A 27915-nucleotide genomic window follows, 5' to 3' on the forward strand; every position below is an offset into this window, starting at 1 on the left:
TGTCTCCCCCCCCCCCCCCCGGTTCCCACCCCTCCATCCGCCCCCCGACCCACAATCACGGCAGGAGACGGGTGATAGCGCAGCGGCTTTAATAGCGGGGCCTGCCCGCGGTGGGCACGGGGCCCAACGGCGCTGCCCGGCCCGGCCTTCGGCCCTGCCGCGCCTCCCCTCAGCCGGGCCGGGCCCCGCCGCGCCCCCTTATCCTCCTCCTCCTCTTCGTTTTCCTTGACGGGCCCATACGAGTGCGGAGGGTCCCCGGCGTTGTCCTAGGGGCGCCGGGATCCGGCTTAGTCCTGTGGGAGGCCCGGTGGGGGTGAGGGACGCAGTGGGGCGGGGCGGGACCGGCTCCCCGCCCCCCCCCCCTCCACTACACCTACCCACTCGTCCTCGTCCACCCCCTCGAAGGAGTCCTGGGGCAGCGGGTCATCCCGGTTGCCCAGCCGGGCCACCATGGCGCTCAGGAGCTGCAGGGAGACAGGGCAGAGCCGTGGGGCCCAGAGCATCGCCTGCCACCCCAGCCCAGGCCCCGCAGCAGGGTGCTCCTGGGGTGCCCCAGCACCCACCTCCTCCTTCTTCTGCTCGTCAGACTTCTCCTCCAGGTACACGGACGCCGGGACAAACTTCCGTGCTGGAGCCTCTTTTGGGGCCTCGCTCACTGGGGGAGCAGTGTCACCGTGGGGCAGGAGGGCTTTGCCCCACGGCTGACCCACCCCCCCACGCCTGTCCCCTGTGAGCACGGGGCCCTCGCCCTGTCCCTCCACACCCACCTGGCGTCATGTCGGCCGGCCGCAGGCTGGCACGGCGCTGCTGCCCGTCCTCCCCCGCCAGCCAGGCGCTGCCGCCGAGGGCCGGCTCCCACCACACACGGGTCGGCGGGTAGACATCATCCTGGAAATACTCCTTCTGCGGGGGCAAGAGGTGGCTGAGGGGGGACCCCCACCTCCTACAATCACCCCAGATGTGGCTGGGTCCCTGCCACTCACCTTGACGCGTGGCACATGGAAAGCCACCGGCTCGAGGGTGCTCTGCCTGAGGCGCAGCGCCCGGGCGAACTCCACCTCCCGCACCTCGCACACCGTTTTGGGCAGGAAGACGAAGCCCTATTGGGGCGGAGGCGTGAGCGGGGCCTGCCGTGGCTCTGGCAGTGCAGGCAGGGGGGTCAGGGACAGGCAGCGCAGCCAAGGGCCCCCCCTTTACCTTGTGGGGCTCATTGGAGGTGAAGCTGTTGCACTCAAGGAAATAGGGGGGCTCGGGTGTCACCTCGTAGAGGAAGACTCTGGTGTCACCCTGAGGATGGAGCAAGATGGGGTGCGTGGGGGGTCCCCCTGCACTGTTAGGGTGCTGTAGGCAGGTAGCCCCCCCCGCCAGTTTTTTTTGTAGGCGCAAACCCTCACCTTGCCAGTGAGGAAAACAACGCTGGTATCCTCATCGTAGAAGGGCAGGAGGGTGGAAGGGGCCACGTCAAGGCCAAGGACGGACAATGGCCCCTCGGGCAGAGCCTGCACCCGGTACAGGAGGATCTTCCTCTCGCTGCGGCTGTGGGGAGGTGACAGTGAGGGCATGGCACAGTGTCCTTTGGAGACCCCTGCCCTGTGTCCCCCTCTTTACCTATCAAATCCGGACACCAGGAGGTAGTCGCCGCCACAAACCCAAACCAGGCGCGCTCCACGGCTCCCCTCGGGACCCGGACCCTCCTGCGTGGGGTGAAGGTCACCCTGCCTGCTCGGAGGGAGCTGGGGGTGCCCCACGGGCACCTGCCCGCACCCTCACCTCCCCAGCCTGTCCCTACCACTGCGGTTGTACCTGTTGAGGCTGAGGGCTGTGCCGGGGCTCGTAGAGCCGTAACCGTCCGTCTTTGCTCACCGTCGCCAGCTTCTTCCCATCAGGGCTCCAAGCCAGGCTGAAGATCTGGGGAGACAGATGTTGTGCCCCCCGCCTCGTGTCCCCTGTATGGCCAAACACGCCCCTCAGGTGTCCCCAGATGTGTCGTCCCTTACCTGATCGGTGTGTCCCCGCAGGCACAGGGTTTCCCGCCCGGCGCTCAGCTCCCAGATCCGCACCGTCATGTCGTAGGAGGAGGAAACCAGGAGGTCGGATGCCACGGGGTGGAAGCGGATGGAGTAGATCTTCTCCGTGTGACCTGGTAAGGTTAAGTGGTGCATGGCAGTCCCCGCCTGCCTCGGGAGGGGGACACCGCTGGGCTGGCTTGTCCCCAGCGTGGGGGTGCTCGGTGATGCCTCCCCGTGCGCCCCTCACCTCGGAGGACAGCTTCGGGCTCCCGCAGCGTCTCCCGCAGCCCTCCCTCAGGGATCTGCCACAGCCGGATCTTGGCGTCTTCACCCGCTACGGCATCAAAATGGATGGGCAGTGGTGAATGAGGCGAGCTGGCATGCCCGGTGCCGGGGGGCTAGCCCAGCCCACTCCCCCGGGAATGGCATGCATACCGACGGCGAGGCGCCGCGGGTCGAAGGGGTCCCAGGAGAGGTCGGCCACCGCTGCGCCGTTCTGGATGGTGGGCATGGCCGCGTCGGGGAGACGGCCGGGCTTGGAGAGCTGTGGGAGAGAGCCGGGGGATCACCTGCCCTGCACCCACCGGTGCCGTGCCGGCCGCCGCGCCGCGCCGGGGGTACCTCAAGGACGGCGATCTGGCCGCCGGCAGAGAGCAGGGGGAGAGCGACGCGCTGGTGGTTGGCGCAGAAGCCGTCACACTCGCCTGGCGTGGTGAGGCTGAGCCCCCGCAGGTTGGTGAGGTGGGTGTCGCGGTGCAGCACCCTGCCCTGCGTGTGCCGGAAGCGGGAGCTGGGCCCTGGCACAGGCGGGGGAATGGGTGAGCGCCCCGAGTCCCACCCCCTTCCCCAGCCAGGGGACACCGAGCCATCCCACCGCTCGCTCACCCAAAATACTCTGCAGCGACTTCTGGCTGGGGCTGCTGGCGAAGCCGCTGGAGGGGCCGGTGCTGGCCGAGAGCGAGGTGGCAGTGCTGCCCGGCGAGGCCAGTGAGGATGGTGAGGAGTAGCCGCTGCCCTCCTACGGGGGAGAGAGCAAGTGGGCAAGGGGTGCTGGCATCCCAGCTCTCCCTCTTCCCCGTGGGACAAGGGCGCTGGGAGCCCCCCCCAGCACACCGTGCTCACGCTCCGGTTGGTGTCGGTGGGGCCGGTGTCGGTGTCGGCTGCCTGCAGCCGGGTGCAGGCGATGGGGGAGGTGAAGGTCTCCGTGGGTCTTCGTGCAGGGTGCAGGCTCACCCTCCCCACCTGCTGGCGGGCAGAGCGGTGGGCAGGGGGCAGTGGAAGCCCCTGGCAATGCCACCGGTGAGGACAACACCCCCCCACACCCCCCTGGGTGACACTGACCTGCTGGCTGTCCCCTGCCCACCAAGCCTGGGCGCCAGTGGCTGGCAGTGTCCCGGCACAGTCTGGGAACAGATCCTCGTGGAACTCCTGGATGGACTGTGGGAGAGGGGACAGGGTGAAATTGGTGTCCCCGAAACCCCACAGTCCCCATCCAGGTGGGCTGGGGCACCCCGTGGCACCCCAGACCCTCCAGCCGTGGAAGTCCCCATGAGCTGAGCACCAAAGCCTGTACGTGTTAGATGCTGTCCGGCGTTGGGCTGCCTCCTGCACCCCTGAACGCAGCCAGCCTCCAGAACAGCACCCAACTCCCAGCATCACTCCTTCCAGCACCCAGCCTCCAGATTTAAGCACCCAGTGTACCAGATCTGGCACCCAGGATCCCACCTCCAGCACCCAGACTCTGCTACCCAGCACCCAAATTTCAAACGCTTTGTGCCGTTTTAAGCAGCCGGCATTCAGGATCTGGCACCCACCATCTTGGCACGCAGCACTCTGCTTCCCAAATCTAGCACCCAGCAAATCCAGCCTCCGTTATCTACCATCAGCACCCAGCTTTCAGCCTCCAGCACCCACCCTCCAGCCTCTGTTACCCACCATCAGCACCCAGATTTCAGCCTCTGTTACCCACCATCCCACCCAGCTTTCAGCCTCCAGCACCCACCCTCCAGCCTCCACCACCAGCACCCAGCACCCAGCTTTTACCTCCTCTCCTGCTCTCTCCAATCTGGGGACCGGGGTCCCCCCACACCTGGGTGCTGTCACACAGTGCCCCCCCGCACCCCTTCCCCCCCCCACCCCCCTCACCTTGCGTGGCACCAGGTAGCTGACGGGGACGAGGGCGGTGTCGGTGAGCTGCAGGACGCGCAGCACCTCGCAGGCCATGACGTCCAGGGCCAGGCGCGGCACGGCACCCAGACCCCGCGTGCTGCCCTCCGTCCGGCACTGGGTCACTGGGGGACGGGCAGGGGGGGCCGTGGGGCAGGCAGCGCAGGCAGAGCCCAGACCCCCCCGGGGCTGCCACCAGCCCGGCGCGGGCCGCATCCTGCTTACCCTGGGTGAGCGCCGGCTGCGTGGCTGTCACCTCGAAGCAGTATAGGAGGTTTTCTCCCTGGAGGGGGACGGGGCATGAGCGGGGCTGTGGGGAGCACCCCGCCACACCCCCACGCACCCCGCTACGCCCCCCGGCACCCTTCCGCATCCTCCCGCACCCCACTGCGCCCACATACATGTTGCTGCCACCCCTGCGCCCCGCTGCTTCCTCCTACGCTCCACCGCACCCCCCCCTGCACCCACATACACCCTTCTGCACCCCCCCTTGCACCCTCATACACCTCACTGCACCCCACCTCACCCCCCACACACACACACCCCGCTGCTCTGGGACCTCACCTTCCCTGCCAGCACCAGCAGCCCCGTGTCGGCGTCGTACAGCGGGATGGCCGCCCTGCAAGGGAAGGAGGGTGCTGAGCCGGGGGCACCCTGACGGCTGTGGGGCCGGATCCTGCCCCTTCCCCCACTGGTGCGCACCCCAAACCCCATCCTGGGGAAGCGCAGGGTAGGATCAGGCCCTGCTGGTGCTGGGGGGGTGCCCTCGCTGTCCCACCCCGGGTGGGATGGCACCGCCGCTTCCAGCCCCGGCTGCGTGGTGCCCGTGGCGAAGCCGTGCTGGGCTGCGGGGCATCCCGCTCCCATCCCTGCACCCCGTGCCCAGCGATGGCACCCGGCCCCGCACGGGGAAGACACCGGCACCCAAAGGGGAGCCCCGGGGCTGGCTGAGCCGGCTCGGCCAGTTTGGGGCGCGCACGTGGCACACCCCGGCACGCCACCCCGCTTCGCCCGGCACCTGCGGTGCCACCAGCCCCGGGAGTGCCCTGTGGCCAGGGCTGTGCCGGCTGGAGCGTGTCCCTGCTCCTTGTCCTGCACCCTGCGTGCTCGGTGGCCGGAGGGGACGATGGCCAAGGGGATGCTCGGTGGCCAGAGGTGACTGTGGCAGGGAATACTCGGTGGCTGGAGGGGACGGTGGCGACGAGGAGCACAGGGCCACCTCTCTGCCCTCCCTCGGCAGGGGTGGAGGGGCAGAGAACAAAGGGACGATCTGGGTCCCTTCAGCTGACGTTTCTGTGGCGAGGAGAGGGAGCCGTGCCATGCCGTGCCGGGGTTTTATACCACGCGGCTCAGAGAAAATACGGCGAAGCGAGGGCTGCGCCGTGCTCCCACCCCAGCAAGTCCCCACGGTGGGGACACCCTGGTGCTGCCACAGGACGGCACGAGGGATGGCTGTGCCCGGTACGGCACCGTCCTGCCCCGGGACTGTTTGCACCGTGGAGGCAAACACCGCGGCAGGCACCGGTGTCCCCGGCCCGGTTGCGGTCACCGTCCCCAGCGCTGTCACCACCGCCGGGGCCTGAGCTTGGGACAAGGGCACCCTGGGTGTCCGGTTGTCCCGTCCTGGCCCGTGCCGTCCTTGCGGTGCCAGGTGGCAGGCCTCTGTGGGTGCCGGGGGGTAGCGGGGTGCCAGGGTGCTGGTGACCCTGTGTACACTGGATATGGGGGTCACCGGGGGCGGCAGGGACACCCAGCCCCTGGTGTTACCGAGGGTGCTGGAGGTGCCGGGGGGTGCCAAGGGTGCGGGGGACATGAGGCAGGCACCCTTGCCCCTACTCCTACCGCGATGGCTGCGTGCGTGCACAGCAGGGGTGCCGGGATCCCGGGGACACCGGAGGTCCCGGGGGTCCCGGTTCCTCCGGGGGGTCCCGCCCCGTGTCGGGCCCCAGGTGCGCAGGGGGCGGAGCCTGAGGAGGGGCAGCCGTGCCCCGTCCCCCCGCCAGCCAATGGGAAGGCGGCGGGAGGGCAGGCTCCGCCCCCCCGCGGTTTTAAAGCCGCCCCCCCTCGCCCGGCGCCGCCAGAGAGGGGAGCGCCCGCCCGGCCGCCGGCTGCCGCCGCCATGGACTGACCGCCCGGCCCGGCCCGGCTCGCCACGCCACGCCACGCCACGCCACGGTGAGTCCCGCGTCCTCGGGGGCCGCTGCCCCGGCCAGCCGCTCGCCACGGCGCCGGGGGCTCGGGGGGCGGCGGCCCACGGGAGGGAGGGGGCTCTGCCGGGCGAGTGGCGGGGCCGAGGGGGCTCCGTGGGCCTCGCCGGGGCACGCAGCCCTCCCCGGGTGACGGGGTGTCACCTCGGCCGCAGGCAGGGAACCCGCGGCCAGCGCCTTGCTCCAGGCTGGGGGGTCGGGGTGCTCAGCTCCTCCCCACCCCCGAGGCCTTAGCTGAGCTGGGGGGGGGGCACCTGGCTGGCCCCCACCTGGGCTGGTGACGGGGCTGAGGTGACAGCACTGTGGTGGGCAGGGATGAGGGTGCAGGCAGGGCTGCAGGCTCCCTGTCTCCCTGCCTCTGCTTATCCTGCCATGCGATGTGCCGGGCTCTGGCCTGGGGACCTCAGCCTGGTGCTGCTCCCATCACAGGGAAGGGAGGAGATGTGGCCAGGGCTAACGCACAGCCCAGCTCCCTCCAGCCCTACAAAAGGGCTCCAGGACCCCCCACGGGACCAGTGTGGTCCTGCATCCATCCCGTGCTCGCCCCGTCCCGGCCGATGTGGCGGCAGGGCTCACCCTTTGGGGTCAGGCAGAGGTGGGAGCTGCTGGCAGTGGTGTCCACCACCACCCTCCTTGGCGGAGGGCTCGGCCGGGGTGGGGTTTGGCTGCCCTCGCCCTGCCCGTCCTCGGGGGCTGGTGTCCTGGGCTGCTGACCCACCGTGAGGCCGAGTGGGCTCTGTGGGCAGTGCCGGCGGGGGTTTCCCACCCCGGCTGGCGCAGAGGACAGGCGTCAGCAGGGCCCCCAGCCAGCCTGGCTGCCAGCCGGCAGGGATACCCCACCGCCTCTCCTGCTGCCAGCTCCCTGCGCGCTTCACTGCCACCCGGCGTGCGCTGGGGGGGGGGGGGGGTGCTGGCCCCCGGCACCCTCTCTAGGTGTGACTTTAGGCCACCGTGGGGTAAGTGTCCCTTTCTGTCCCCCTTTCCCTCCTGCCCTGGCAGCTGCCACAAGAACCAATGCATCCCAGCAGAGATGCTCCAGTTGAAAGACCCCTTTTCCCAAACAAAAACCCCCACTCTGGCCAATGTGCTCCACACCAGTGGGTCTCATTCTGCCGAAACTGGGGCAGCCGGACTGACCTGACCCAGCTGGGGCCGTGCTGCTGCCCACACGGCGCTGGGCAGTGCCGTCAAGGATGACACTAATTACTATTTTTCCCTGCACCACGCCGAGGCCGGGTGGCCTCACCGGGTGGCCCTGACGCAAGCGCTGCTTGCCCGGCTGGCTCCGCCGGCGGGACGCGGCAGGAGGAAGCGCTCGAAGCGCTCGGGGACAGCCACGGCCGCCCCACTCACGCCGTAGGAATCTGCCCATGCTGCCGGGGCCGCGCGTGGCAGCATCGCCGGCCTCCTCCCAACCTCCGCCACCGTTCGGGCTCCTCCGGAGGCGGTAAAGCGGCTCTGCTGGTTTTTCTCCTTCCTGGCACCTGAGCCAGGGAGCGCGGCCGGGTCAAAGGGGCAGGAGCGGGACGGAGGGGCTGGCGAGTGCCCCGGGGAATGCAATAACCAGGCCTGCATTCCTCCGGGGCTGCTGCGGAAACTTTAATTAAATAGGGAGGGGAGCCCGGGAGGAGGTGGGAGCTGCGGCGGCGCAGGGTGGGTTGAAGGGGAGGAGGATTAAGGGCTTAATCCTGCATCCCCCCGGCTGGGTCTCAGGAGGGGGCACGTGCTGACATAGGCTTGTTTTAGCGGGGGCGTAAGGGAGGGGAGCGGTGCCTGTGTCCTGCCCAGCAAAGGCACAGTGTCCTTCCCCGCGGTGACAGGGACGGAGCCCAGCGCCTGGCTTCGTGCAGGGCCCCCGTCCTACCCGCACCGGTGCCCGCCGGCCGGGGAGGCAGCCCACCAGCCTGTCGGCAACACCGGTGGCTTTGATCGGTGTCAGGACCTCGCTCGCCGGTGCGGGAAGGGACATCCTGGCCGCGCTGGGTTCCCCGGGGAGAACGGCCACGTCCCTGAGCGGTGGGGAAGGGCAGGGACCCCCGGGAGGGCTCCTCCGGCCCTTCCTGTGCAGGTGTCACCCTGCGGCATGGGGACGGCATCGGCCTCGTCCTTAAAGCACGTGGTGGGTGCGAAGCGGGGTGTCCCTTGCCCGTGGCTGGCCTGGCTTCGGGGGAGCTGCAGGCAGGGAGGGGGGACATGGCGCTCCCACCCCAGCAGGCTGGCAGGGAAAGGCTGAGCTGAGACTGGGGGAATCCGAGCCCGGATCCTCCCCGCAGCCGGAAAATATGAATAATTCGGCAAATATCTGCGGTGCAGGCGCAGGGGAGCCCAGCCAAGGCAGCAGCAGGCTGCTGGCAGGGCGGTCCTAACACCTCCAGCAGAACCAGGGCCCCCTCTCCCACCCTTGGGGACCCCCCTCCGGGGACGTGGGGAGGTTTTTCCCCACCCCTGTTTCAGAAGGGTGAGCAACGTGGTGAGCCAGCCTGGGCTGGGTTAACCCCTCGGTGCCTTGAAATAGCATCAGGGCGGGCTGCTGGCGTGTGCCGGCGGAGCGGGGTGATGCCGAGGGAGAGGTGGCGGAGGCGTGCGGGTGGAGCAACCCTGCCAGCCTGCCCGGCGCTCGCTCGTGGCGAGGCGAGGATGCGCGGCCGCGGCCTCACCAGCCAAACCTGCCGGGAGCAGGGGGAGCCTGGCAGGCGGGGAGGAAATGCCAGCGTAATTAAAGGGACGAGAGAGAGAGAGACTTGGAGTCAGCAGCTGGTTGCAGCATGGGACACGTCAGCGAAACCCGACCCTGGCATTGCAAAACCAGCCTCGGCCTCACCAGCCTCCCGCAGGCCTGGCCCCGCTCCGGCGCTGCCCACCCGGGGTGGCCTGGCACGGCGGCGGCACCACCGGCACCCTGCGCCCTGCCAGCCAGCACCCTCGGGCTGCCGGAGCCGCCTCCAGGGCTGCCCTGGTGGTGAGGGGTACTGAGTGTGCCCCCCCACGGCTTCTGAGCCCCACAAAGCGCTTCACAAGGGCTCCGTGATGCTTTTTGAGCTCTGCTCGGGCTGAGCGCCGACGGCTCGGCCGTGATGTGGGGGTGCAGCAGGACCCGGCAGCGGCGAGGGGGCTGGGGAGGGAATTGGGTGGCGGTGACCCCCTGGATGTGGCACAGCTCCCCTCTGACACCGGGGGAAGGCGGGGGAAAGGCTGACAGCAACAGGTCACGGCGGGGCAGAGCTGGTTGGGCCAAGTGACTCAGGCGGTTGTGGTGACCCTGCCCAGCAGCGCCGGGTGCACCCCACCCTCGGGTGCACCCCACCCGGGGAAGAGGCGAGGACAGAGCTGGCCACCCACTTAACCCCATCTGGCTGTGGGCGAGCGCTGGGGGTGTCTGCTGGCCGGGGTCATACCTGGGGACACACACACATGCACAGCACGACCCTCGTGGAGCAGGACACAGTGTCCCTGCACCGCCGGCGTGGCCGGGACGGGGCCCCCCACGGCGGAGGGGCGGCTGGGGCAGGCGGCACGTGCTGCTGCACGACCCCGCAGCCCCCCGTGCAGGGCTGGGGCCCCCTGCGAGCTGCAAGGGAAAGGGGGGGGTGGTGTGGTGTGTGTGTTTGCCTGGAAGGATGGAACAGCCTGGAGAAGGGAGGAGGAGGAGGTGGTGGAGGCTGGTGGGGCAGGATGCTGGCAGCACCCCCACCTCTAGCAGCATGGTGGGGTTTGCCTCTTCCCTGCCGGGGGGGGACCCCCCCCCAGCTACCCCCGTGTGCTCCTGAGATGGGGTGGCAGGAGGCAGTGGGTCCCGGGCCCAGCCTGTGCTAATTAGGAGTGTCATTAAAAGGGCTGATAAAGGGGGTTGAGAGAGGAGCCCGCCCCGTGGGGAACAGCCAGCTGCACCCATGGGGGGCTGGGGTGGGGGTGGCTACAGCCTCACTCACCCCGAGAGCATCCTCCCTGCTGTCCCATCCCCAAGGGATGAGGACGCAGCCCAGGGTGCTGTGCTGAGTCCCCGGGGTGGCAGCAGGGAGGGGAACAGCAAGGTGACCCGTGGCCCCCAGGGGACAGGAGCCAGCTCGGGGCTGAGTAACAAGCCTTGGGATGCAGCCGGCTCTGAAGGGCACAGGGGGGACCCACGGGGCAGGGGGGGCCCCCAGCTTCTTCAGCCCCACAGCCTGTGCCACCCCTGGGTGCCCCTATCCCCGTGGGGGGTTGCTGGCACCGGCGATCCAGCAGACCTCGTGGGTGCAGCTGCCGGGACGGTGCCACAAGCAAAGGGTTAAGCCGAGCTCAGTGTTAGGAAGGCTGGCCAGGCTCCCACCCCCTCGAGCGGTGCCTCTGCTCCGCATCCCCCATGTTTGATTTGCACCCTGCAGAGAGCAGCCGGGAGGTAGGGGCCCTTGCCCTGCCGCGTTCCGGGGTCTCGCTGCTCCACGGTACCAAGAGGCCAGGCCAGAGCCGGTGGGACGTGTCTTACGGTAGAGCCTGGGGTACGCAAAGGTACCATGTCCCTAAATCCTGACGGTCTGGGGAGGGGGAGAACGTGGAGTCGGGGTGGGCAGCCCGTGTGCTGCTTCGCTCTCCCCACCTCTGTGCCAGGCCACAGGGGTCTGGCGGGGAACTTCCCGCTCCCTCCGTGGTCCCTTTGGGGCCAGAAGGTCCCGAGCGGGGCACGGGAGGGGGGAAGGCCCTCAGCCCGGCAGCGGTGCAGCGGGGGGGTCTGAGACACCCCCTAACCTTGCCTGGGTTTCTCTCTCCCGCAGAGCTGACACCATGAACCAGCTGATCCTTTGCACGCTGCTCCTCTCGGCCCTCGGGGAGCTGGCTGGGGCATGTCCCGCGGGCTGCCAGTGCCAAGACCCCAAGACCATCCTGTGCGCGGCCAGACGGGGCCAGACCGTGCCCCGGGGGCTGCCCCCCAACACCCTCTCCCTCTACGTCTTTGAGAACGGCATCACGATGCTCAGCGAGGACAGCTTTGCGGGCCTGCCCGCCCTCCAGCTCCTGGACCTCTCACAAAACAAAATCACCAGCATCCAGAAAAACATCTTCCAGCCCCTGACGGAGCTCGTCAACTTGGACCTGTCCTCCAACCAGCTGCAGGAGATCACCAACGAGACCTTCCATGGGCTGCGGCTGCTGGAGCGGCTCTACCTGCAGAAGAACAGGATCCAGCACATCCATGCTGCTGCCTTCGACACGCTGGAGAACCTGCTGGAGCTGAAGCTGCAGAACAACCAGCTCTGGGCTGTGCCCACCCTCGACCTGCCCAACCTCCTGCTGCTGGACATCAGCTGGAACAAGATCCCCACCATTGCGCCAGGGGCCTTCCACGCCATCAACATCGAGTCCCTGAAGATCGCGGGGTTGGGCCTGACGAGCTTAAATGAGGAGCTCTTCCAGGCCCAGAACAACCTCCACGAGCTGGACGTCTCCGACAACCTGCTGGAGCGTGTCCCGGCGGTGCTGCGGCGGCTGGGGAGCCTCACCAAGCTCAGCCTGGCTGGCAACGCCCGCATCTCCCAGCTGCCGGCCGAGGACTTCCACAACCTTCACAACCTCCAGGAGCTGGACATCAGCAACCTCAACATCAACACCATCCCTCGGGATTTCTCCGGCTTCTTCCCCAGGCTGCGGGCCGTGACGGCCGCTGGCAACCCCTTCAACTGCATCTGCCAGATGAGCTGGCTGGTGCAGTGGGTCAACGCCAGCAACGTGCTCCTCCGGCGGCCCGAGGAGACGCGCTGCCACTTCCCCCCTAAAAACTCCGGCAAGCTCCTCCACCACCTGCAGTACGCCGACTTCGGCTGCCCCACCACCACCACCACCACCCCCCCGCCCACCACGCCGCGCACCACCACGCCGCCGCCGCCCGCGCCGCTCCCCACCAGCAGCCGCCCGGCGCCGCCGCCCAGCACCGCCGCTCCCACCCCGGCGGCCGGGGCCCCCCAGGGCAGCTCCACGCCGGTGCCCTTCAGCGGCCCCCCGGCCCCCACCAGCCCCCCGCCCCCCATCTGCCCCCCGCGCACGTGTCTGAACGGGGGCACTTGCCACCTGGGTGCCCAAAACCACCTGGAGTGCCTGTGCCCGCTGGGCTTCGCCGGGGCGTACTGCGAGGTGGAGGCGAGGGGGACGACGCCGGCCCCGGCCACGCCGGCCCCACCGCCCGGGCGGCGGATCAGCATCGCGCAGGTCAGCAGCACCTCCCTCAAAGTGGACTTGCAGAACTACGTCCAATCCAAAGCTCAGCTGAAGGGCATCCGCTTGAGCTACCGAAATCTCTCCGGGCCGGACAAGCGGCCGGTGATGCTGCGTTTGCCGGCTTCGCTCGCCGAGTACACGGTGCGGGCGCTGAAGCCCAACTGCACCTACCGCGTCTGCATCGGGCCCTTGGGGGAGAAGGTCTCCAAGGAGGAGCACTGCGCCGAGGCGCAGACCTTGCCGGTGAGCCACCAGCAGCACTCCCCCGTCACCCAGAGCAAGGACAGCAACCTCGCCCTGATGATCGTCCCCGCGCTGGCCGCCGCGCTGCTGCTGGCGGTGGTGGTGACCGCCGGCACGTACTACCGCCGGCACCGCCGGGCGAAGGCACACGCCGGCGCCGGGGCGGACGCCAGCCCGCTGGAGCTGGAAGGGGTGAAAGCCTGCCTGGAAAACGGGGATTTGAGCAGCCACGGCCGCAAGGTGCCGGAGGCGGCGATGCTTTCCGGCGGCTCCGAGTGCGAGGTCCCGCTCATGCAGTCGCACTACCCCAGCAACAACAACACCCCGGGGCTCAAACCCTCCTATTTCTGAGCCAGGAGGGACGGGGCAGCCCCGGACAGACGAGGGTTGAATTCCAACAGCGGCGCCCGGCCGAGTCCCTCCGGGGTGAGGAACGGCGAGGAGTTAAGGCAGAAAAACTCCAAACCCATAATGTGCAATTTCCGAGAGGCTGCCACGCTTTGGGAGGAGACACTAATTTTACCACTCGGTGCCTTGATTTCCATGACTCTACGTAGAACGTGGGTAGCAAAAGAGAGGGGGTTTGGGTTTTTAATTTGGGGCTCGGGTGGGGTTTTTTTAGCTACTGCTAAAAAGCAACCTGCCGGTGACTCGGCTAAGGGACGTCCACGTGCTGGTAACAGGGGTCCTTTAGCGGAGCACGGCCCGTGACTCTCAACTCCCTGGAAGCTGATGTGAGCAATTAAGGCCCGGCCGAGGTGCTGGGACCCTCGGGACCCCCGGGCCAAAGGAAGTGCCGAGCAGGCAAACCGGGAATTGAAGCTTTAAGAACTCGGAGAGAATATTTATACATGGTTATTTCCCATTTCTTCTGGGAAAATATTTTTTTTTTTTTTTTTTTTTTTTTTTTTTGCTGGTACAGGTTTGTGTACATCTCTTTTGTAAGGCGGACCAGAAGGGTGTCTTTTTGTAACAAAAAAAAAAAAAAAAAAAAAATTATAATTAAAACAACAACAATAATGAAAACATCTGCGCAGCCCCGAGCGCTTTTGCAGGCGCTGCCCATCTCGCCCCGGCGTGCGGGCAGCGCGGTGTGGCCCCTGCCGAGGAGCGGGAAGGTCCCGTTGTTGTTGGCGAGCGCCGGGATGAGTCAGGGCGACCGAGGGGGGAGTTTTCCTGACTCTGGGCGGTGGCGCTGGGGAAGCTTTGCCCCCACGGTGCTGCCCTCCCCCCCGCCCCCAGCACTGCGGGTGCTGAGGAGGTGTTCCCAAAACAGAGGCCATGGGTTTCAAATCAGCCCCTGCGCATCGTCCAGCCTTACTTCATCCCTCCCCGCCTGCCAGATGGCTCCGGGGCCGCCTGCGGGACGCGCGGCCCTGCCCAACCTCCTGACATCACCACCAGCGCCCCCAAAACACCCGTGACAAGTGTCAGCCTGCTCAGCCCCCCCCCCCCCCCCCGCCCCCCAAAGCGTGGGGGGGCTGCAGCCAGACCCAAGGCTCAGGAACCCCCCCAGTGAGCCCCACAGCCGGTTTTGTGCGCTGGCTCCGGCAGGGAGGGCTGGGAGCCGGCGCTCGGCAGGTTCCCGCTGCCAAGTGGTTTCTGCTCCAACCCTCTGGTTTTAATCGTTTTCCAATCCTTTATCTTTCGGGCTGGAATTTTCCAGGTTGGGGCCCTGCCTGCTGAGGTATGTTTGATTTGGAGAGAATGAGCAAAAAAAAACGAGCTGAAGTGTCGGGGCTGCCGCCAGCGGAGCCGAGGGTCACCGCCGTGCCGTTGCCGCACCGGGGCCGGCGGCTCTCCGGGAGCCCCGGCTGGGCCGCCGGATCCGGCCCCGGTCCTGCTCGCCCCGGGGGCCGATGGCGGGAGGGAGAGGCTCTGGATGCAATTAGGGGTGTGGGGCGGCAGCGGGGGCCGTCTGGCACGGACCCCCCCGCCCCCCGACTCCCAGGTGGGCTTCCGGCATGGCTGGCTCCCATTAGGGCCGGCGCAGCAGCAGGAGGGGCCCCTCGCCGGCGCGGGCGGGTCCGTGCGATGGCCACGCTCGCCCGCTCAAAGGGCCCATTGTGGTCCTCTCCCCACAGATTTTTCAAATTAACATCCCAAATTCCTCTGAAAATTGCTGCTGTGTAAATATTTTCACTGCGAGCTTTGTATATTTTCTAGCCCCGCCAGGAGGAGAGAAGTAAAGTCCCCGGTGGAGCTGCGGCCTCGCGCCGGGTGCCTCCGGACGGCCGCCACCACGACCCCCCCTCGCCCCCCCCCCCCCCCCCGAGCCCGACCGGGCGCAGGGTCGGCCCCTGCGTGTCCCCTCACCGGCACCGGGCTGGCAGGGACCAGCAGCCCTTCCCTCCTGCTGCTTGGCTTCGTGACGTGCCCTTCCCCTAACGGGTTGCAGGGGACCCCCCCCCCACGACCCCTCGGCAGGTCCCGGCGCTCCTGGGGGAATTCCCGGCCCCTCCGAAGTGACCGCGTCCGCTTTGGAGATGCCACGCCGGCTGCCCTGGCAAAGCGGGGGGTCTTGGCTTTGGCAGATGTAGAGCAACCTGTAAACCCCCAGGCGAGGATTTTGGGGTGGCCCGGAAGATCTAGGTGCCAGCCGGGAGGTGCGGGGGCTCCAGCCAACGGCGGCCGCGTGGCGAAGGGCCCGGAGCAGGACGAGGCGGGCAGCGGGGCTCGGCCTCGGCACGGAGGGGTACGGGGGGTGCTGTGGCCTCGGATCCCCGCGCCTCCACACCCACATCTGCACCCAGGCGGCTCCACGGGAGCTCGGCAGCGCCCAAAATGGGCCCTTCCAGCCTCCCGACCCCCAACCCACCCCCACGGGTTCCCAAACCTGAGAGCAAAAGTCCCCCCGGCTGCTGCCAGCCCCGGCGCGCGCCAGGAGCGGCTCCGAGCGGCACAGTGTGCGGCGCTGCTAATTCCTGCGAGCTGAATCAGCGCCGGGGAGGAATTGCAAAACCCCCTGAAACGAACCCAAACCCAATCCTCGTCGCTATGCGATCCAGCGGGGCTGGTAACCGAGAGCCCCGGCCAGCAGCCACCGGCAGGATGGGGTTGGGGGGGGGTGTCGGCGGGGAGCCACAACGGGAGGAGCCACCGGCTTCACCCGGGCAAGTCCCGCTGCCCCGGTGCTGGCCCAGCCCTGCGCCCCGAAGCCTGCGAGCCATCTGGCTTCCAGAGAAACATCGGGCACGGTGGAAACCAAAGCGTGGTCCCCTGGGTCCCCCGGGTCCCCACGGCCAGAGCAGAGCCCCTGGCGGGACACGCTGCCTCGGCGCAGGGTGCTGGGGGTGGGGGGGGGTCCCCCCCATCCTCACTCCCCGGGGATGAGGGCAGGCGTGTGCCCATCCCGCAGCCCCCCGCGCTGCCGCAAAGCTGAGAGAGGCTGAAATCCCGGCGGCTTCCTGGAAAGCTGGGGAGCGCCGGTCGGCCAAGGCCGTGGTGGCCCATCTGGGAGCGATTTCGGCGCTGCCACCACTCGCCGCCTTCCCGCCCGAGCGGACGGCACAGGGTTATTTTTACAGGGTGTAATTACCCGGGGCAGGCGGCCGGCCCGGCGTTAACCCCTTCGAGCGGCCGCGCAGGAGCATCTCACCCCACGGCGACCGGGTCCCGCTGGGGTGGCACCCGGTGGGGGGGGCCCCTCCCCGCCGCTGAGCTCGGCAGCCAAGCGGGGGCAGCAGGAAAAGCCCCCTCCCCGCCGAGGGCAAGCAGCCGCCAGCCCAGGGCTGGGGTCTGCAGGGGACCGGGGATGGGGACAGGGACAGACGTGTCCTGCTCAGGGCTCTGCCAGTGAGACCTGACCGCTAGGGTGGGTGTTGTCAGAACCCCCCTAAAACGCCCTGCAAGACCCCAAAAGGCTTCTAAGGCCCAGGCGGGGTGGGAGCGGGACCGGGCAGGGGTGGCAAGGGGACAGTGGGGACACGTGCTTCAGTGGGACGTGTGCCTCGGTGGGGGCTGGAGCTGGGGAATAGCGGGGCTGCAAGCTTGCCCCACGCGCCCCCCCATGATCTTGCTCAGCCGCAGGCTTTGGCTGGAGGGGGGGGGGGGGGGGGGCAGCAGCGGGGGGTGCTGGGGGGCTGAGCATCCCCAGGGAACCACCCAGGCACCTCTGTGTCCCGCTCCAGCGCTGGGGGAGCCAAACAGCCCCAAATCCCTCCACCAGCATCCTGCCATGCCAGCTCCCTGCTGCGGGCAGGGCCCGGCTCTGGCACCTCCCAGCTCTGGTGGACTTTGCCCCGTTGAGGGTGGTGGGGATCCCATCTCTCCGCCCCCCCAAAACCACCCTGCCCCGTGGGGATCTGCCACAGGGACACAGCTCCCCGGGACCTTCGCAGACCCGGTCGCTTCGGCCCAACCGACCCAGCCGTGGTGTGGGGCAGGGGGCTGCCCGCTCCCCTGCTCGGCAAGTGGGCACCCCCAGCCTCCCTGGGGACATTTTTCGGGACACGGAAAGATGTGGCGACACAAGGGAGCCGCTGTTCTCGCCGGCCCCGGGGTGGTGACGGCACGGTCCCCGGGGCAGCGCGGTGCCGGCCGCCGGGCGTGCGGCAGCGGGGTCTGGTGGCTGACCCCGAGTCGGAGCCGGTAACCCAACCCCACCGGTGCTGGTTACAATTTAGGGCAACAATAACCTATTGAGGCCCCTTCCTGGCTCCTGCCCTGCTGCTCCTTGATCTAATTAAAAGGGGCCGGGGTGGGGAGAGAAGACAAAACCCGAGTTGAAGGGAGCGGCGGGTACCCGAAGGCGGCACGTTGAGGACCACAGCATGGGGAGGGGCTGGGGCCACCCACCACCGGCTCCCGTGGGGGTCTGGGCATCGGCGGGAGGGGGTCAGCTCCTGAGCAGGGCGCCTGCACAGCCAGGGTGCTTTGAAAATTAAGTTTACACGGTCAAAAAAGCTCTTGCCTGCTCTGGATTTGGGATGGGGGGGACCTTCAAAATGCACTGGCTGACGTGGGGGTGAATGGGGCCAGTGTCTGCCCACCCCCCCACCCCCCCCCCCGGCTCCCTCCCCCTGTGGATGATGGGGAAGGGGCGCAGCCACCCCGCGGGGGTTCAGCACGGCTGTGGGCATTGGGGTGGGTGTGTGTGTGTGTCCCCCACCTCAGGGCACGCCATGGTCCCGCTTCGGGGTGCCACCGGGTGCTGGGGACGCCTGGTGCCGGCTGGGCGGGCACGGGCCCCCGCGGCAGGGCGCGGTGGGGACGCGGTGGGGACGCGGTCTCCCCTTCCTGCCGGCCCGGCGTCAGTAATGAATGGTATGAGTTTCCTGCCCGCCCACTGATTGCTTCCTCAAAGAGCCCCAACGAGCTGCCGCTGCTGCGCCCCGCTCCCCGCACACGCGGCTCGTGGCCACGGCCGGCACCACCGCGCTGCCGGACGGGCCGCGATGCCCCACGCCACGCACCCACAGCGGGCAACCCCCCCTGCCCCGAGCCTGCAGCTCCCCTGTTTAGGCTCTGGGATGTCTTGGGGGGGGGGGGGGCGGGACTCGGTGATCCCCAAATCCTCCACTCCCCTGCCCTCGCCACGGCTCCGGGGTTCCCGACCGTGGCAGCCCGCTGATCGGCACGGCTCCGCCGGAGGGAGAGCGCGGCCCCTCTCTCGGCACCTCTGCCGGCAGCCAGCCCAAATAAATCCCCCTCCGCCATTTGTCATCTCCGCGAGATTTACAGGCGGGGAGCGGTTGGGGCTGGAAGCGCGGCCGGCCCCGCCGAGGCCGCCTAAAAAAAGCCCCTCCCGCTCCTCGGCGGCTCTGCGGCACTGGCTGAGGAGGGGGGGGGGGTGGGGGGTGTCCCCCCGCTTGCCCCCCCCCCCCTCCCATCCCTACCCCCCAGCCCTTTTCCATATCGCCCCGCAGCCGCAACCCGGCAGAGCCCCGGCGGCGTGACGCGCAGGCAGCCGCATTCCTGGCGGCCGATAAACCCGGCAGCCAAAATAACTCCGGCCTGCGCAAAGGGGGCTCCGCGCAGCCTGGCGTCTGCATCCAATTTAGCCGGGCTGGCTCACCCCGGCCCAGCGCCGGCGCGGAGGCCCACGCGTGCGGGGTCCGAGAAGCAGCGGGATTTGGGGGTAATTCCCCCTGGATCCTCTGCCGGCAGCAATAAAGGACCCCCAAGTCTCCCCTGGCAGCACACTGTGTGCCCCGGCCTCCCCTGGGAGTGTTCACTCTGGACACTAATGATGGCTGCTCACTACGGCTGGAGGTAGCAACCCCACGGCTGGTTTTGCCCGTGGTGCCGGCAGAGCTGGGGCGCAGGAAAGCTGCAAGCCGCTCACCCCGGCAGCTCGCAGGAGGGCGAGGGGTGCCCCATCAGCCTCCCCGCCTGCTCCCCACCCCAGGGCTGATCCCGCGCCCGCCCTGTCAGCACCTCCCCAGCGTGCCCGCGGCCGGTCCTCTCCCCTCCTGTCGGTCCCGGCTGCCGCCAGTGCCGGCTCCGAGCCGACACCCCGGCGCGGGGGATGCCGGCCCTGCTGTCACGGCTCACTCAGCTCCTTGCTGGAGGCCCCGTATCCGCACCCGGTGGCTGCCGACCGCCCAGCCCGCTCCAGCAGCCCGGCCCGGCGTGCGGCGAGGGTCCCGGCGTCCCTGTGCTTTGCTCTGGGGAGAGCCGGCGGCTTCCAGCACAGCCCAGCAAGGACCTTGCCCCAATCCTCCCCTCACCCTGGAGGGATGAAGGCGCTGCCTCCTCCTCTTCCTCCTGTTTCCTTGCTCACGCCGGGCGGTGTGGGGGACGCCAGGCCGGGTCTAACCGGAGCGTTCCTCACCTCGGCGGTGCCCCACCGACAGGAGACGGCTCCATCACGCCTCGACCCCTCAGGGCTGCAAAATCTCCTCTCCCACACCCCCGAGGGACGCCGGGTGAGCGCGGCTCGGCTGGCTGGGCAGCCATCACGGCACAAAGCGCTGCGGCCCCACCGTGAGCCGGGGCTCGGGGCCGAGCCGCTCCGGCGCGCGGGCAGCGCCGAAGGGATTCACTCGCCCGCAGCACCTTGTTGTGCTGCCCCGGCGCGCGCGCCCAGCCGGCTAGCAGCCACCACAGCCACCGCCAGCACTGTCCCCAGCAGTGCCACCACCCTCCCCACCCCACCCAAACGGCGCCGGGGACGCTGCCACGCCGTCCCCAGCTTTGTCCCCAGCTTTGTGGCTGAGCGCTGCCGGTGCCAGGAGCTCTCTGCCACCTCCTGCTCCGCTGCCGCGTTCCCCGGGGGTCTCTGACCACGGTGTCCCCACCGCTCGCCCTCCCGCCCCGCGGCGTGTCCCCCGTCCCTACCCGGGCGAGGTGTCCAGCGCCACGGTGAGCATCGCCCCGCTGAAGCGCCGCGTGTCCCACAGCTTCACCTCCCGCTCCCGCATCTGCAGGGGCACAGACACGGCGTCGGTGGGCACTGGGCCGACCCCACGGCACCACCTCCCCCACCAGCCAACCTCCCTCCGTCCCCAGCAAGGTCCACGTCACCTGGCGAGGGGACCTCCCGCTTTCATGCGGGGACAGGCCACCCAAAAAGCACCTGGATTTCCAGCACAGCCACCACAGGGAGCAGGGCTGGGACACCCCGGTAGCACCGGTGCCACCTTCCCGGCGAGGACCATACCTGACTGAACCCGACAGAGATGAGGCAATCGCTGGAGCCCATCCAGAGCAGCCGGGTGTCCTTGTTGTTCTCGTGTCCCGGGACACTCTGCAAAGCACAGGAGACACGGCCGTCAGCATCGCCGCCAGCCACGCCGCGCGGGACGGACGCGCGTTTCACCGGCGGTGGCCGGGATCTGCCCCGGGGCTGAGCACACGGAGCTCAGCGCCGGCTCCCGGCTCGGCTGGGAGATGCCCGTGGTGACAGTGCAGCGGGGACAGCCTGCAAGCGGTGACAGTCCTGAGCCCCTACCTTGGGCTGGCGTGGTTGCTTTGTGGAGCGGCTGGCCTGGCTCCCGGCGAGGAGCGAAGGGTGGCAAGAGGTAATGTGAGCGTGAGGGGGCACGGGACTCCTCCCTGGCCCCCCAGGGCTCTCCCCACACCCAGAAAGGGGGATAGGGGGTCAGTGTGCCACAGGGAAGCGGCTCCGTGCTGGCAGGCAGGAGAAGAGGCTTGGCCGTGGCCATGGTGACAGAGGGACTTACTTCCCTGGCTGCATCCCCGGGCTCTCGATCCATGCTGACTCCCGGCTGCAGGAGCTGGGTGCCCCATGTGTGTCCGGATGCTACCGAAACACACGGCAGACTGAGCCCGGCCGCGCTCCCCACACCGCCCTCACCCCCTGCAGCCCCGCTCCCCCTCTGCCCCGGGGCTCCCTGTGGGGCCAGGACCCCCCCAGCCCAGGCCAGCGCCTCATCCTTGCCCACTGTCCCCAGCCCAGTCCCACCTCCCCCTGGCCCCAGTGCCGCTCTGCTGAGGCTGGGAGGGGAAGAGTTACTGGCAGCGGCTGCTTGCCGGCTCCCATGTGGCTCCCAGATGGGTCCTGCGGTTCCCGGCGTCCCAGCGGGAGCCGGCAGCCAGCGCTCGCCCCACGGCGCAGCCAGCGCTCGCAGCCCCCCTCGCTCTCGGTTGCGAAGCGCCAAGAAAAGACTGCTAACGATTTCAGAGCTGGCACGGAAAAGCGGAGGGTTTTGCCAGAGCTAAAGCCGGCACGGCGCTTCCGGCACCTCCGCGCAGGGCCGGGGGCGGGGGGGGGCAGGAGGGATGGGGTGGGCACAGGAGGGTGGCCACAGGCTGGCACGCACACGCTGACCCCGGTGCCGGAGGAGCCACCTCCCGCGAGCTGCGTCCCCCTCGGCGCGAGCACCGCCAGCCACGGCCACGCTGTGACCGCCGGCGAGGGCGCCGAGAGGTGCCGTATCTCTCACCCCTCCACCCGAGAAGCCCCACCAGGAGCAGGCTCCCCCCCGGTCCCGGCCACCGGCCCCAGAGGGATGCCCGCTCTCTGGAGAGACCCGCAGCCGGGGCGGGAGAAGGCGCACGGTGCCAAGCTCATCCTCCCCCTGGCTCCGGCACGCCAGCCTCCTTGCCAGCACAAACACGGCGCTCGCCAGCCAGCGCGGCTCGCTCGGAAGGGGCAGCGCTGGCCAAGCCGAACCCGGCGCTCCCGACCGCGGGGGCAGGATGTGGGGCGGGAGGGGCCCGTCCCCCACCTCCAACCGGAGCCAGCTCCCGGCGGGGAGAAGGGCCTGGAGAAGGGAACACGGTCCCAGGATCGGTGCCGAGAGGGACGGGAACCCCGGGAGCCGCGGCCAGCCCGGGAGAGCACTTCTGCACCTGAGCCGCGCGCCTGCGGCGGCCAAAACTCAACAGCTGGAGATTCGATCGGTGACGGCGCCAGGTCCGCCGGCTCCCGCGCGCCGCTGGGCCATCCAGCCCGGCACCCGGGAGGTGGCGGAGGGTGGCAGCCCCCCGGGGCGGGCGGCACGGCTGGCGGAGGGCAGGGCGATGTGGCTGCGGCTCCCAGCCCACGCCGTGCCGGCTGCGGCGCGGGGCCATGTTTTCTGCATTAGTTCCATCCCGGCTGAGCAGTACGTATGGCAGCAAGTATGTGGGGAGGCCGGGGTTGGGGCGTTCCGCTTTTGGTGGTGGCTCAGACACACGTGGCTGTGCAGATGTTGCCGGAGGTGAGCGTGCGGGGCAGGATGGCAGACAAATCCTGGGGAGGTCCCTGCGGACCCCGCCCCGGGCCCCATGTCCTCTCTCCTGGTGCTGCGGGTGGGATGGGGCGGTGTCACCCGGCACCGACAGTGGACACTGGTGTTGGTTTGGTCAGCGAAGAGCCCTGGCGCAGCCGTGGGGCTGCCATGGGTCCCTGGGGCTGGCAGAGGTGGGCAGAGACCCCCCGGCACCCAGCCTGGTGCGATGCTGGGACACCCCCGCCCCGGGCCGTGTCCCTCGAGCAGGGGACCAGCCGCAGCCCCAGGGACGGGCGTTCCTCCCGAGCTGCTGGTCCCTCCGGCAGGCTGAGAGGAGCCCACCAGCTCCAGGCCGGCACACTGGGAGCCGAGGAGGCCTCCCAGTTCCCCAGCCACGCCAGCCCAGCCTCCTCCAGCCCATTGTGCAGGTCCAGCCCAGCTGGTTTTAGCCAGCCCAGGCTGGGGAGAGCTTGCGCTCCCTCCTCGGAGCCAGCTCGGCCGCACGGGGAGGGCTTCCCAGCACCGTCCCTCTCCCCATCTCAACCCAGGCCTCCCAGCACAGGCTGGGGGTACAGCGCCGGTACCCACGGGGGTCCCCAGCCCTGCTGCCTGTGCAGCCCCCGAGCGCTGCGGGGGGCTGCGGGGGGCCAGCGCCGGGGAGCAGGGCCGGCGTGTCGGATGCAGCTGTTGGCGGCGAGGCCGCGGTGGGGCCTGGCGAGCGGGGTAACAGCTGCCCCGCAGGGAGCGACCGACCGCCTGCGGCTCCTGGCGAGAGCCCGACACAAAGCAAACTGCGGGGCCGGGGCGATCCCCGGGGTGATCCCTGCCTCTGCGGGAGCCGTCACCCCCAGCCGGGATGCAGGGCAGGGAGAGCCAGAGATGGGGAGCCCGGGGCAGAGCTGTGGGGCTGGATGGGTGGGAGGTAGCTAGGGGTCAGGGGCGGGGATTGGCACAGCTCTGCCCTTGGCAGAGCCCCTGTGGCTGGCAGGGGCCAGGGCAGCTCAGCACTGTCTGTGGCTAGCAGACCATGAGGCTGGCTAGCAGACCGTGGCAGTCTGACCCCTGTGGGAAGCCACCCCAGCAAAGGGACCTGCGTGGGCGCAGGAGGCACCAGAGCCAGTGGGTGCAAGGGCAGGAGGGGTTCCCCCCCCCCCCCCCCCAAGCCCCCCGGGCACTGCGGCGGGCTCTGGGGACAGTCACCCCCGCCCCGTGCTGAAAGAATGGGTCCATGCGCGTGGGGGGAAGCCATCGCTCCCCCCAAACCCCACGAGGCTACGGGGGGGCACGAGGACCTGGGGAGCCGAGGGGGGTTCACCGCACCCTCCTCCTGGCACAAGAATGTGAGTGACCTCCCCCCGATTCCCAAATCCTGGTCACTCCAGAGGTGGCCAGGGGGAGCAGAGCAGCCTGTCCCAGGCCAGCCCCGCTCCTGGTCTCTGCTTGGAGGCTCGGGGAGACCCTGAGATGCCAGTTACCTCCGGGGGGAGCGCAGGGACCCCGGCCACCGCACAGGGTGGCACCGGTGCCCCGGCAGCCACCCCACCGCCGGCGCTGGCCCCAGTGTGGGGTGTCTGTGTCACGGCGGGGACGGAGCGGGGTGAGCCCCCCTCCTGCCCACACCACCTCCCCGGCCCCGTCAGCCAGGACAGCCTCGCCATCCCCCAAACACCTCTGCCCTCTTGCCAGGAGCCCCGGGCTGGGCAGCGAGCTGGGGGGCTCCCGAAATGCCGCGCCGGAGCCCCCACCCCAGGTAAGCGAGGTGCTGACCCTCGTGCCTGCACCCTGCCGAGCCGGCGAGGCCGTCCCCGGCGGGACCCCCGCTTCCCTCGCGATGCCGCTGGCTCGTCCCGAATCCTCCTCGACTTCCCCATGTCTGCCATACCAAGCGGCATTCCTGGGAAGGATGGCCGAGGGGGAAGCAGAGCAGAGGAAATATAAACAGTCCCGTGCAGCTACGCTGGGGAACAGAAGCATGAGAGCGCCGAGCGCGCGGTGCTATAAATAGGCAGCCCAGAGCCAGGCCAACTTTTTCAAAGCTTCCCACGGTCTCCTTGGGAATGTGGGATGCTGCAGACCTTCCCCCAGCCCGGAGGAAGCCGCTGCCGAGGCTGGGAGTCAGGTACCCCCGGGGTGACCCCAGCGTGGGATACCGCGCCGATGGGGTGGGGGGGAGGAAGGCGAAAAGTCTCTCTCCGTCCTGATGAGCCTTCCCCCAGCAAGCGGTCCCCAACCAGCCCCGCGCCGACAGCCAGATCCCGGGCAGAGGTGACACGTCGGGGTCTGTGGGGTCCTGGCTACCCCGACTGAATCTCCACCTTGCCACAGCAACACCTGGATCTGCCACCACGGCCACACCGCCCACAGAGAACCTCTCCCTGCCATACACTCCCCCCATGGTGGGGGCTGATGTGGCCCACGGGATGGTGGCCACGGTTTGGGAGAGGGGCTGGAGTCCCTCTCCCTGCCTTGGGGCCACGGGCAGCGGGGGGAGAGCATGGTCCTGCCCCACACCGGGTGTGCTCGGAGGGCTGCAACCCCCCCGGGTGCTCCCAGGCACCCAGCTCTGCCCCGGGCACGTCCCACGAGGTGGCGGGGGGTGGGGCGGGGGCCACAAACCCACGGTGGGGACAAACCCCCAGGGACACCCTCTCAGCTGTCCCCAGGTGCCCTCAGCCCCGCTCATTAAAACCGAGCTCATTAAAACGTGAGCAGGAGCGTGCGCTCGCCCGGGGCGCGCGGACGTTCCCTCGCCCCCGGTCCTGCCGAAACGCCGGCGGAGGAAGTTTCTCGTGAGAACGAAGGCCTGCTCCCCTCCATCCCACACTGGCCACGCTCGGCAGCGGCCCTGCGGCCCGGCACCCGCCCCGGCCCCGTAATGGGAGCCAGGTGCCGGCCGGGTGCGCACAGCGCAGCGTGCGGGGGCAGGATGCGACCCACTGGCCCCGTCACCCCAAGCCGGGGCCCTGGCTTGCGTGGGGCCACGCTGCCTGGGACAGAGCCCCCCACGCAGCAGCTTTCTGTCCCCCGCGAGCCACCTCCCTTCTTTCCAGCAGCATCTCCCAGTGTTTTTGATTGCACAGCCCTGCCAGTAAATATTTTTGAGGACGCACCCCCAGCCGATCTATGCGGAGGTATAAATGATACGCACGTACAGCTGAAGCTCTAATATTTTCTCCCAACCCCTGCACGGATTGCTGCGTGCACCCCTCTTTGGAGAGCGCTGCTTTAGAGGACAAGCAAGACCCCAGTGTGCTGTGAAGGCCCCCGCCAGCCCCGGGGAGAAGAAACCCAGGAACCCAACCAAGGGACCCATCCCGGGGACCCAGGGCTTGCCAGGACCTGGAGGAGAGGGTGGCGGGGGAGCGGGCAAGCAGAGATGCCACCTTAGTACCCCACGCCATTCCCAAATCGTCTGCCCTGCACCGGGCCTGGTGACCCACCTGGGGCATCAGCCGGGGATACAGGCACCCTCCCGGTGCTCCGACCCCCTGCTCAGCACCATGTTCCCCGGCCCCCCACGCTGGTGCCTGATGCACCCTGAGGGCACATCCCAGGGGGACGCAGGAGGGACGTTTTGTGGGGTTTGCCCAGGGTGGGAGCAGCGAGGCCCTCAGCCCCGGCAGAGCCGAAGCCACGAGGGAGAGGATGTCAGAAGGTCAAGGCGAGGAGGGCGACCACCAGCCCCCGTGGGAGGGGAGGGGGAGGCTGGAGCTGGGACAGGGAGGGGATGAGGCAGAGGAGGGGACTCACGGGACCCCCTCCAGAAGGACGGCGGCGCTCGGACCCGGACCCAGGCGGGCGAGGGGAGCGCGGCTGCACGGGGAGGCACGGCAGGACCCGCTGGGGCATCTCCACTGCCAGGTTAGGGACACCCAGGAGGCACGCTGAGTGGCGACGGGGTGCCAGCGCAGCCCCAGGGCTCGCAGAGGGGGCCGCTGGAGTTGCAGCTCCTGCTCCAGCCCAGACGCAGCAGTGAGGGGCTGGGGATCCAGCAGGATGAGGCCACTGCTCTCCCGAGGGAAATCGGGGCCTTGGGTACATAGCGGGCACCCTGTGGGGTCAGCCAGACCCCGGCCACGCTGCTCTCGCTGCGTCACACCCTCCTGCCCGCTGCTGGGACGCGCTCAAAATAGCTGCCACGGACGTAGCCAGGAATGGGGGGGGGTCAGGCCCCCGCCGGGGCACGGCCGCGGGGTGCGGGCAGCCTGCCAGTCGCCCTCCTCGGTCCCCAGCCCCGTGTGCGCTGCATCCCCACACCCCAGAGCAGCTTCAGGCATCACGGGGGCAACCCCTCCTCCCCGAGGCTCTTCATCTTAGCTCCCTCTCATCTTTTTTCCCCCTGCTCTGAAAAAAATTAACGGTTTAATGAGGCAGGTTTGGCAAATTAAGACAACGAGCCAGAGGAGCAGCCCTCTGCCGAGGCCGGCTTCGGCACCGTGTGCCGCAGAGGGTCCGGGGTGAGCCGGCGGCGGTGCCGAGCCCGAGCCCTTCGCCTGCTGCGGAGGAAACCCATCCCGCAGCGCCGCAGGGGCCGGCCCAGCTGGAAAACCCATCGCGCTGCTCGCCGCGGCCAGAAACCAGGTGACTTCAAAGCCGGGAGCTCGCGAGGTGCTGGCACTGCACGGCGGCCCCAGCATCACCCGGTTTCGTAACCACGCTGGCCCGGGGCGGGGAGGGGGGGAGAAGGAGCTTTTCCAAATAACCCAGCCCTCCAGCAACCGGGGATAAAAAGAAAAAAACAAAACACAGGAGTGTTATTCCTCTCGGCTAAGCAAGCCCTGTGCAAACTTCCAGAGGATTTATGGCATTTTAAAGTTTTCCCCTTCAGCACAGTACTTCTCCAAGACTAAACATCTTCATCAATTCTCAGCTGGCCGGGGTGAGGGCTGCGGCGCGGCAGCGCTTGGCCGCGGCAGCGAAGGTGCATATTTCTCTTGGCAAAGCCCGAGCGCCGGCCTTGGGCTGGATCAGACGGCAGCAGAGGGAAGTGAGCTGCCTGCTTTGAACAGCCACCATCATTCACACGTTATTTTTAATAGCTCAGCGAGACAGAGTCCACCCTCCCCAGGAGACTTGGCTCGAGCCCATCGCGCTCACAGCTTCGCCGAAACGCCGCTACACAAGCCAACGGGTCTGGCGGGGGGAGAAGCGGGGGGCAGGCGGGGAGGGGAGCAGCCCCCGGGGCTGCCGGTGGATGAATTTGGGAGCAGAGACGGGTACCACACCGAGGGGCACCCGGAGCAGGGGAGCGGCACGGGGGCCACCTGAGGGCTGGGAGCACGTTGCCCTGGCTGGCTTGCGTGTGCAGCCGCTGTTTTTATATTTATATATTGTGGTGGTGTACGCATGAGGCTGCCTGAAGGGTCAGGGAGCCGCTCGCACCCGCAAAAAGCACCCAGGGGTTTTACGGGAGCTCAGCACCCAGGCTCCGCGCAGGGACAGCCGGCGGCAGGAGAGTCCCGGCGCGGCGCAGCGCCGGAG

General features: G+C 68.8%; 2 protein-coding genes across 5 annotated transcripts in view; one reads left to right on the top strand and one right to left on the bottom strand.

Moving 5' to 3' along the window:
• Positions 1–72: 72 nt before the first annotated feature.
• The window catches only part of CORO7 (coronin 7), a 36192-nt gene continuing 8349 nt past the window's right edge, over positions 73–27915 (bottom strand). The window contains exons 8-28 of one of the 2 annotated variants that reach the window (XM_042798333.1): positions 20418–20504; positions 20096–20178; positions 4740–4794; positions 4401–4458; positions 4155–4300; positions 3351–3446; positions 3132–3251; positions 2895–3027; positions 2631–2806; positions 2445–2553; positions 2257–2343; positions 1998–2140; positions 1804–1908; positions 1609–1694; positions 1395–1536; positions 1198–1287; positions 984–1100; positions 768–903; positions 564–655; positions 378–464; positions 73–293 (exon numbers count right to left, since the gene is read on the bottom strand). In XM_042798333.1, the coding sequence (XP_042654267.1) occupies positions 288–293; positions 378–464; positions 564–655; positions 768–903; positions 984–1100; positions 1198–1287; positions 1395–1536; positions 1609–1694; positions 1804–1908; positions 1998–2140; positions 2257–2343; positions 2445–2553; positions 2631–2806; positions 2895–3027; positions 3132–3251; positions 3351–3446; positions 4155–4300; positions 4401–4458; positions 4740–4794; positions 20096–20178; positions 20418–20504 (2154 nt within the window). In that variant the 3' untranslated portion in view covers positions 73–287. Of the gene's footprint in view, positions 294–377; positions 465–563; positions 656–767; positions 904–983; positions 1101–1197; positions 1288–1394; positions 1537–1608; positions 1695–1803; positions 1909–1997; positions 2141–2256; positions 2344–2444; positions 2554–2630; positions 2807–2894; positions 3028–3122; positions 3252–3350; positions 3447–4154; positions 4301–4400; positions 4459–4739; positions 4795–20095; positions 20179–20417; positions 20505–27915 lie in introns of both variants that reach the window. The other variant, XM_042798332.1, reaches the window with a different exon arrangement.
• On the top strand, positions 6282–13822 carry VASN (vasorin). Of its 3 annotated transcripts, none has more exons than XM_042798335.1 (2): positions 6282–6350; positions 11134–13822. In XM_042798335.1, the coding sequence occupies exon 2, from the start codon at positions 11144–11146 to the stop codon at positions 13163–13165; it is 2022 nt and encodes a 673-aa protein (XP_042654269.1). In that variant the 5' UTR covers positions 6282–6350; positions 11134–11143; the 3' UTR covers positions 13166–13822. The 3 variants fall into 3 exon arrangements, with proteins under 3 accessions (XP_042654269.1, XP_042654270.1, XP_042654268.1); XM_042798336.1 differs by having other exon boundaries at positions 6312–6340; XM_042798334.1 differs by lacking the exon at positions 6282–6350 and adding an exon at positions 9915–10870.

The sequence above is a fragment of the Tyto alba genome, unplaced genomic scaffold, assembly GCF_018691265.1.
Source record: "Tyto alba isolate M040663 unplaced genomic scaffold, T.alba_DEE_v4.0 Super-Scaffold_28, whole genome shotgun sequence".
NCBI classification, from domain to species: Eukaryota; Metazoa; Chordata; class Aves; order Strigiformes; family Tytonidae; genus Tyto; species Tyto alba.

Bases quoted from the DNA above. Each gene is read 5' to 3' on its own strand.
- VASN (XM_042798334.1), top strand. From the start codon at position 10,725: ATGTTTGATTTGCACCCTGCAGAGAGCAGCCGGGAGGTAGGGGCCCTT. The intron at 10,871-11,133 runs GTACCATGTCCC...TCTCTCCCGCAG, and splicing joins AGAGCCTGGGGTACGCAAAG to AGCTGACACCATGAACCAGC.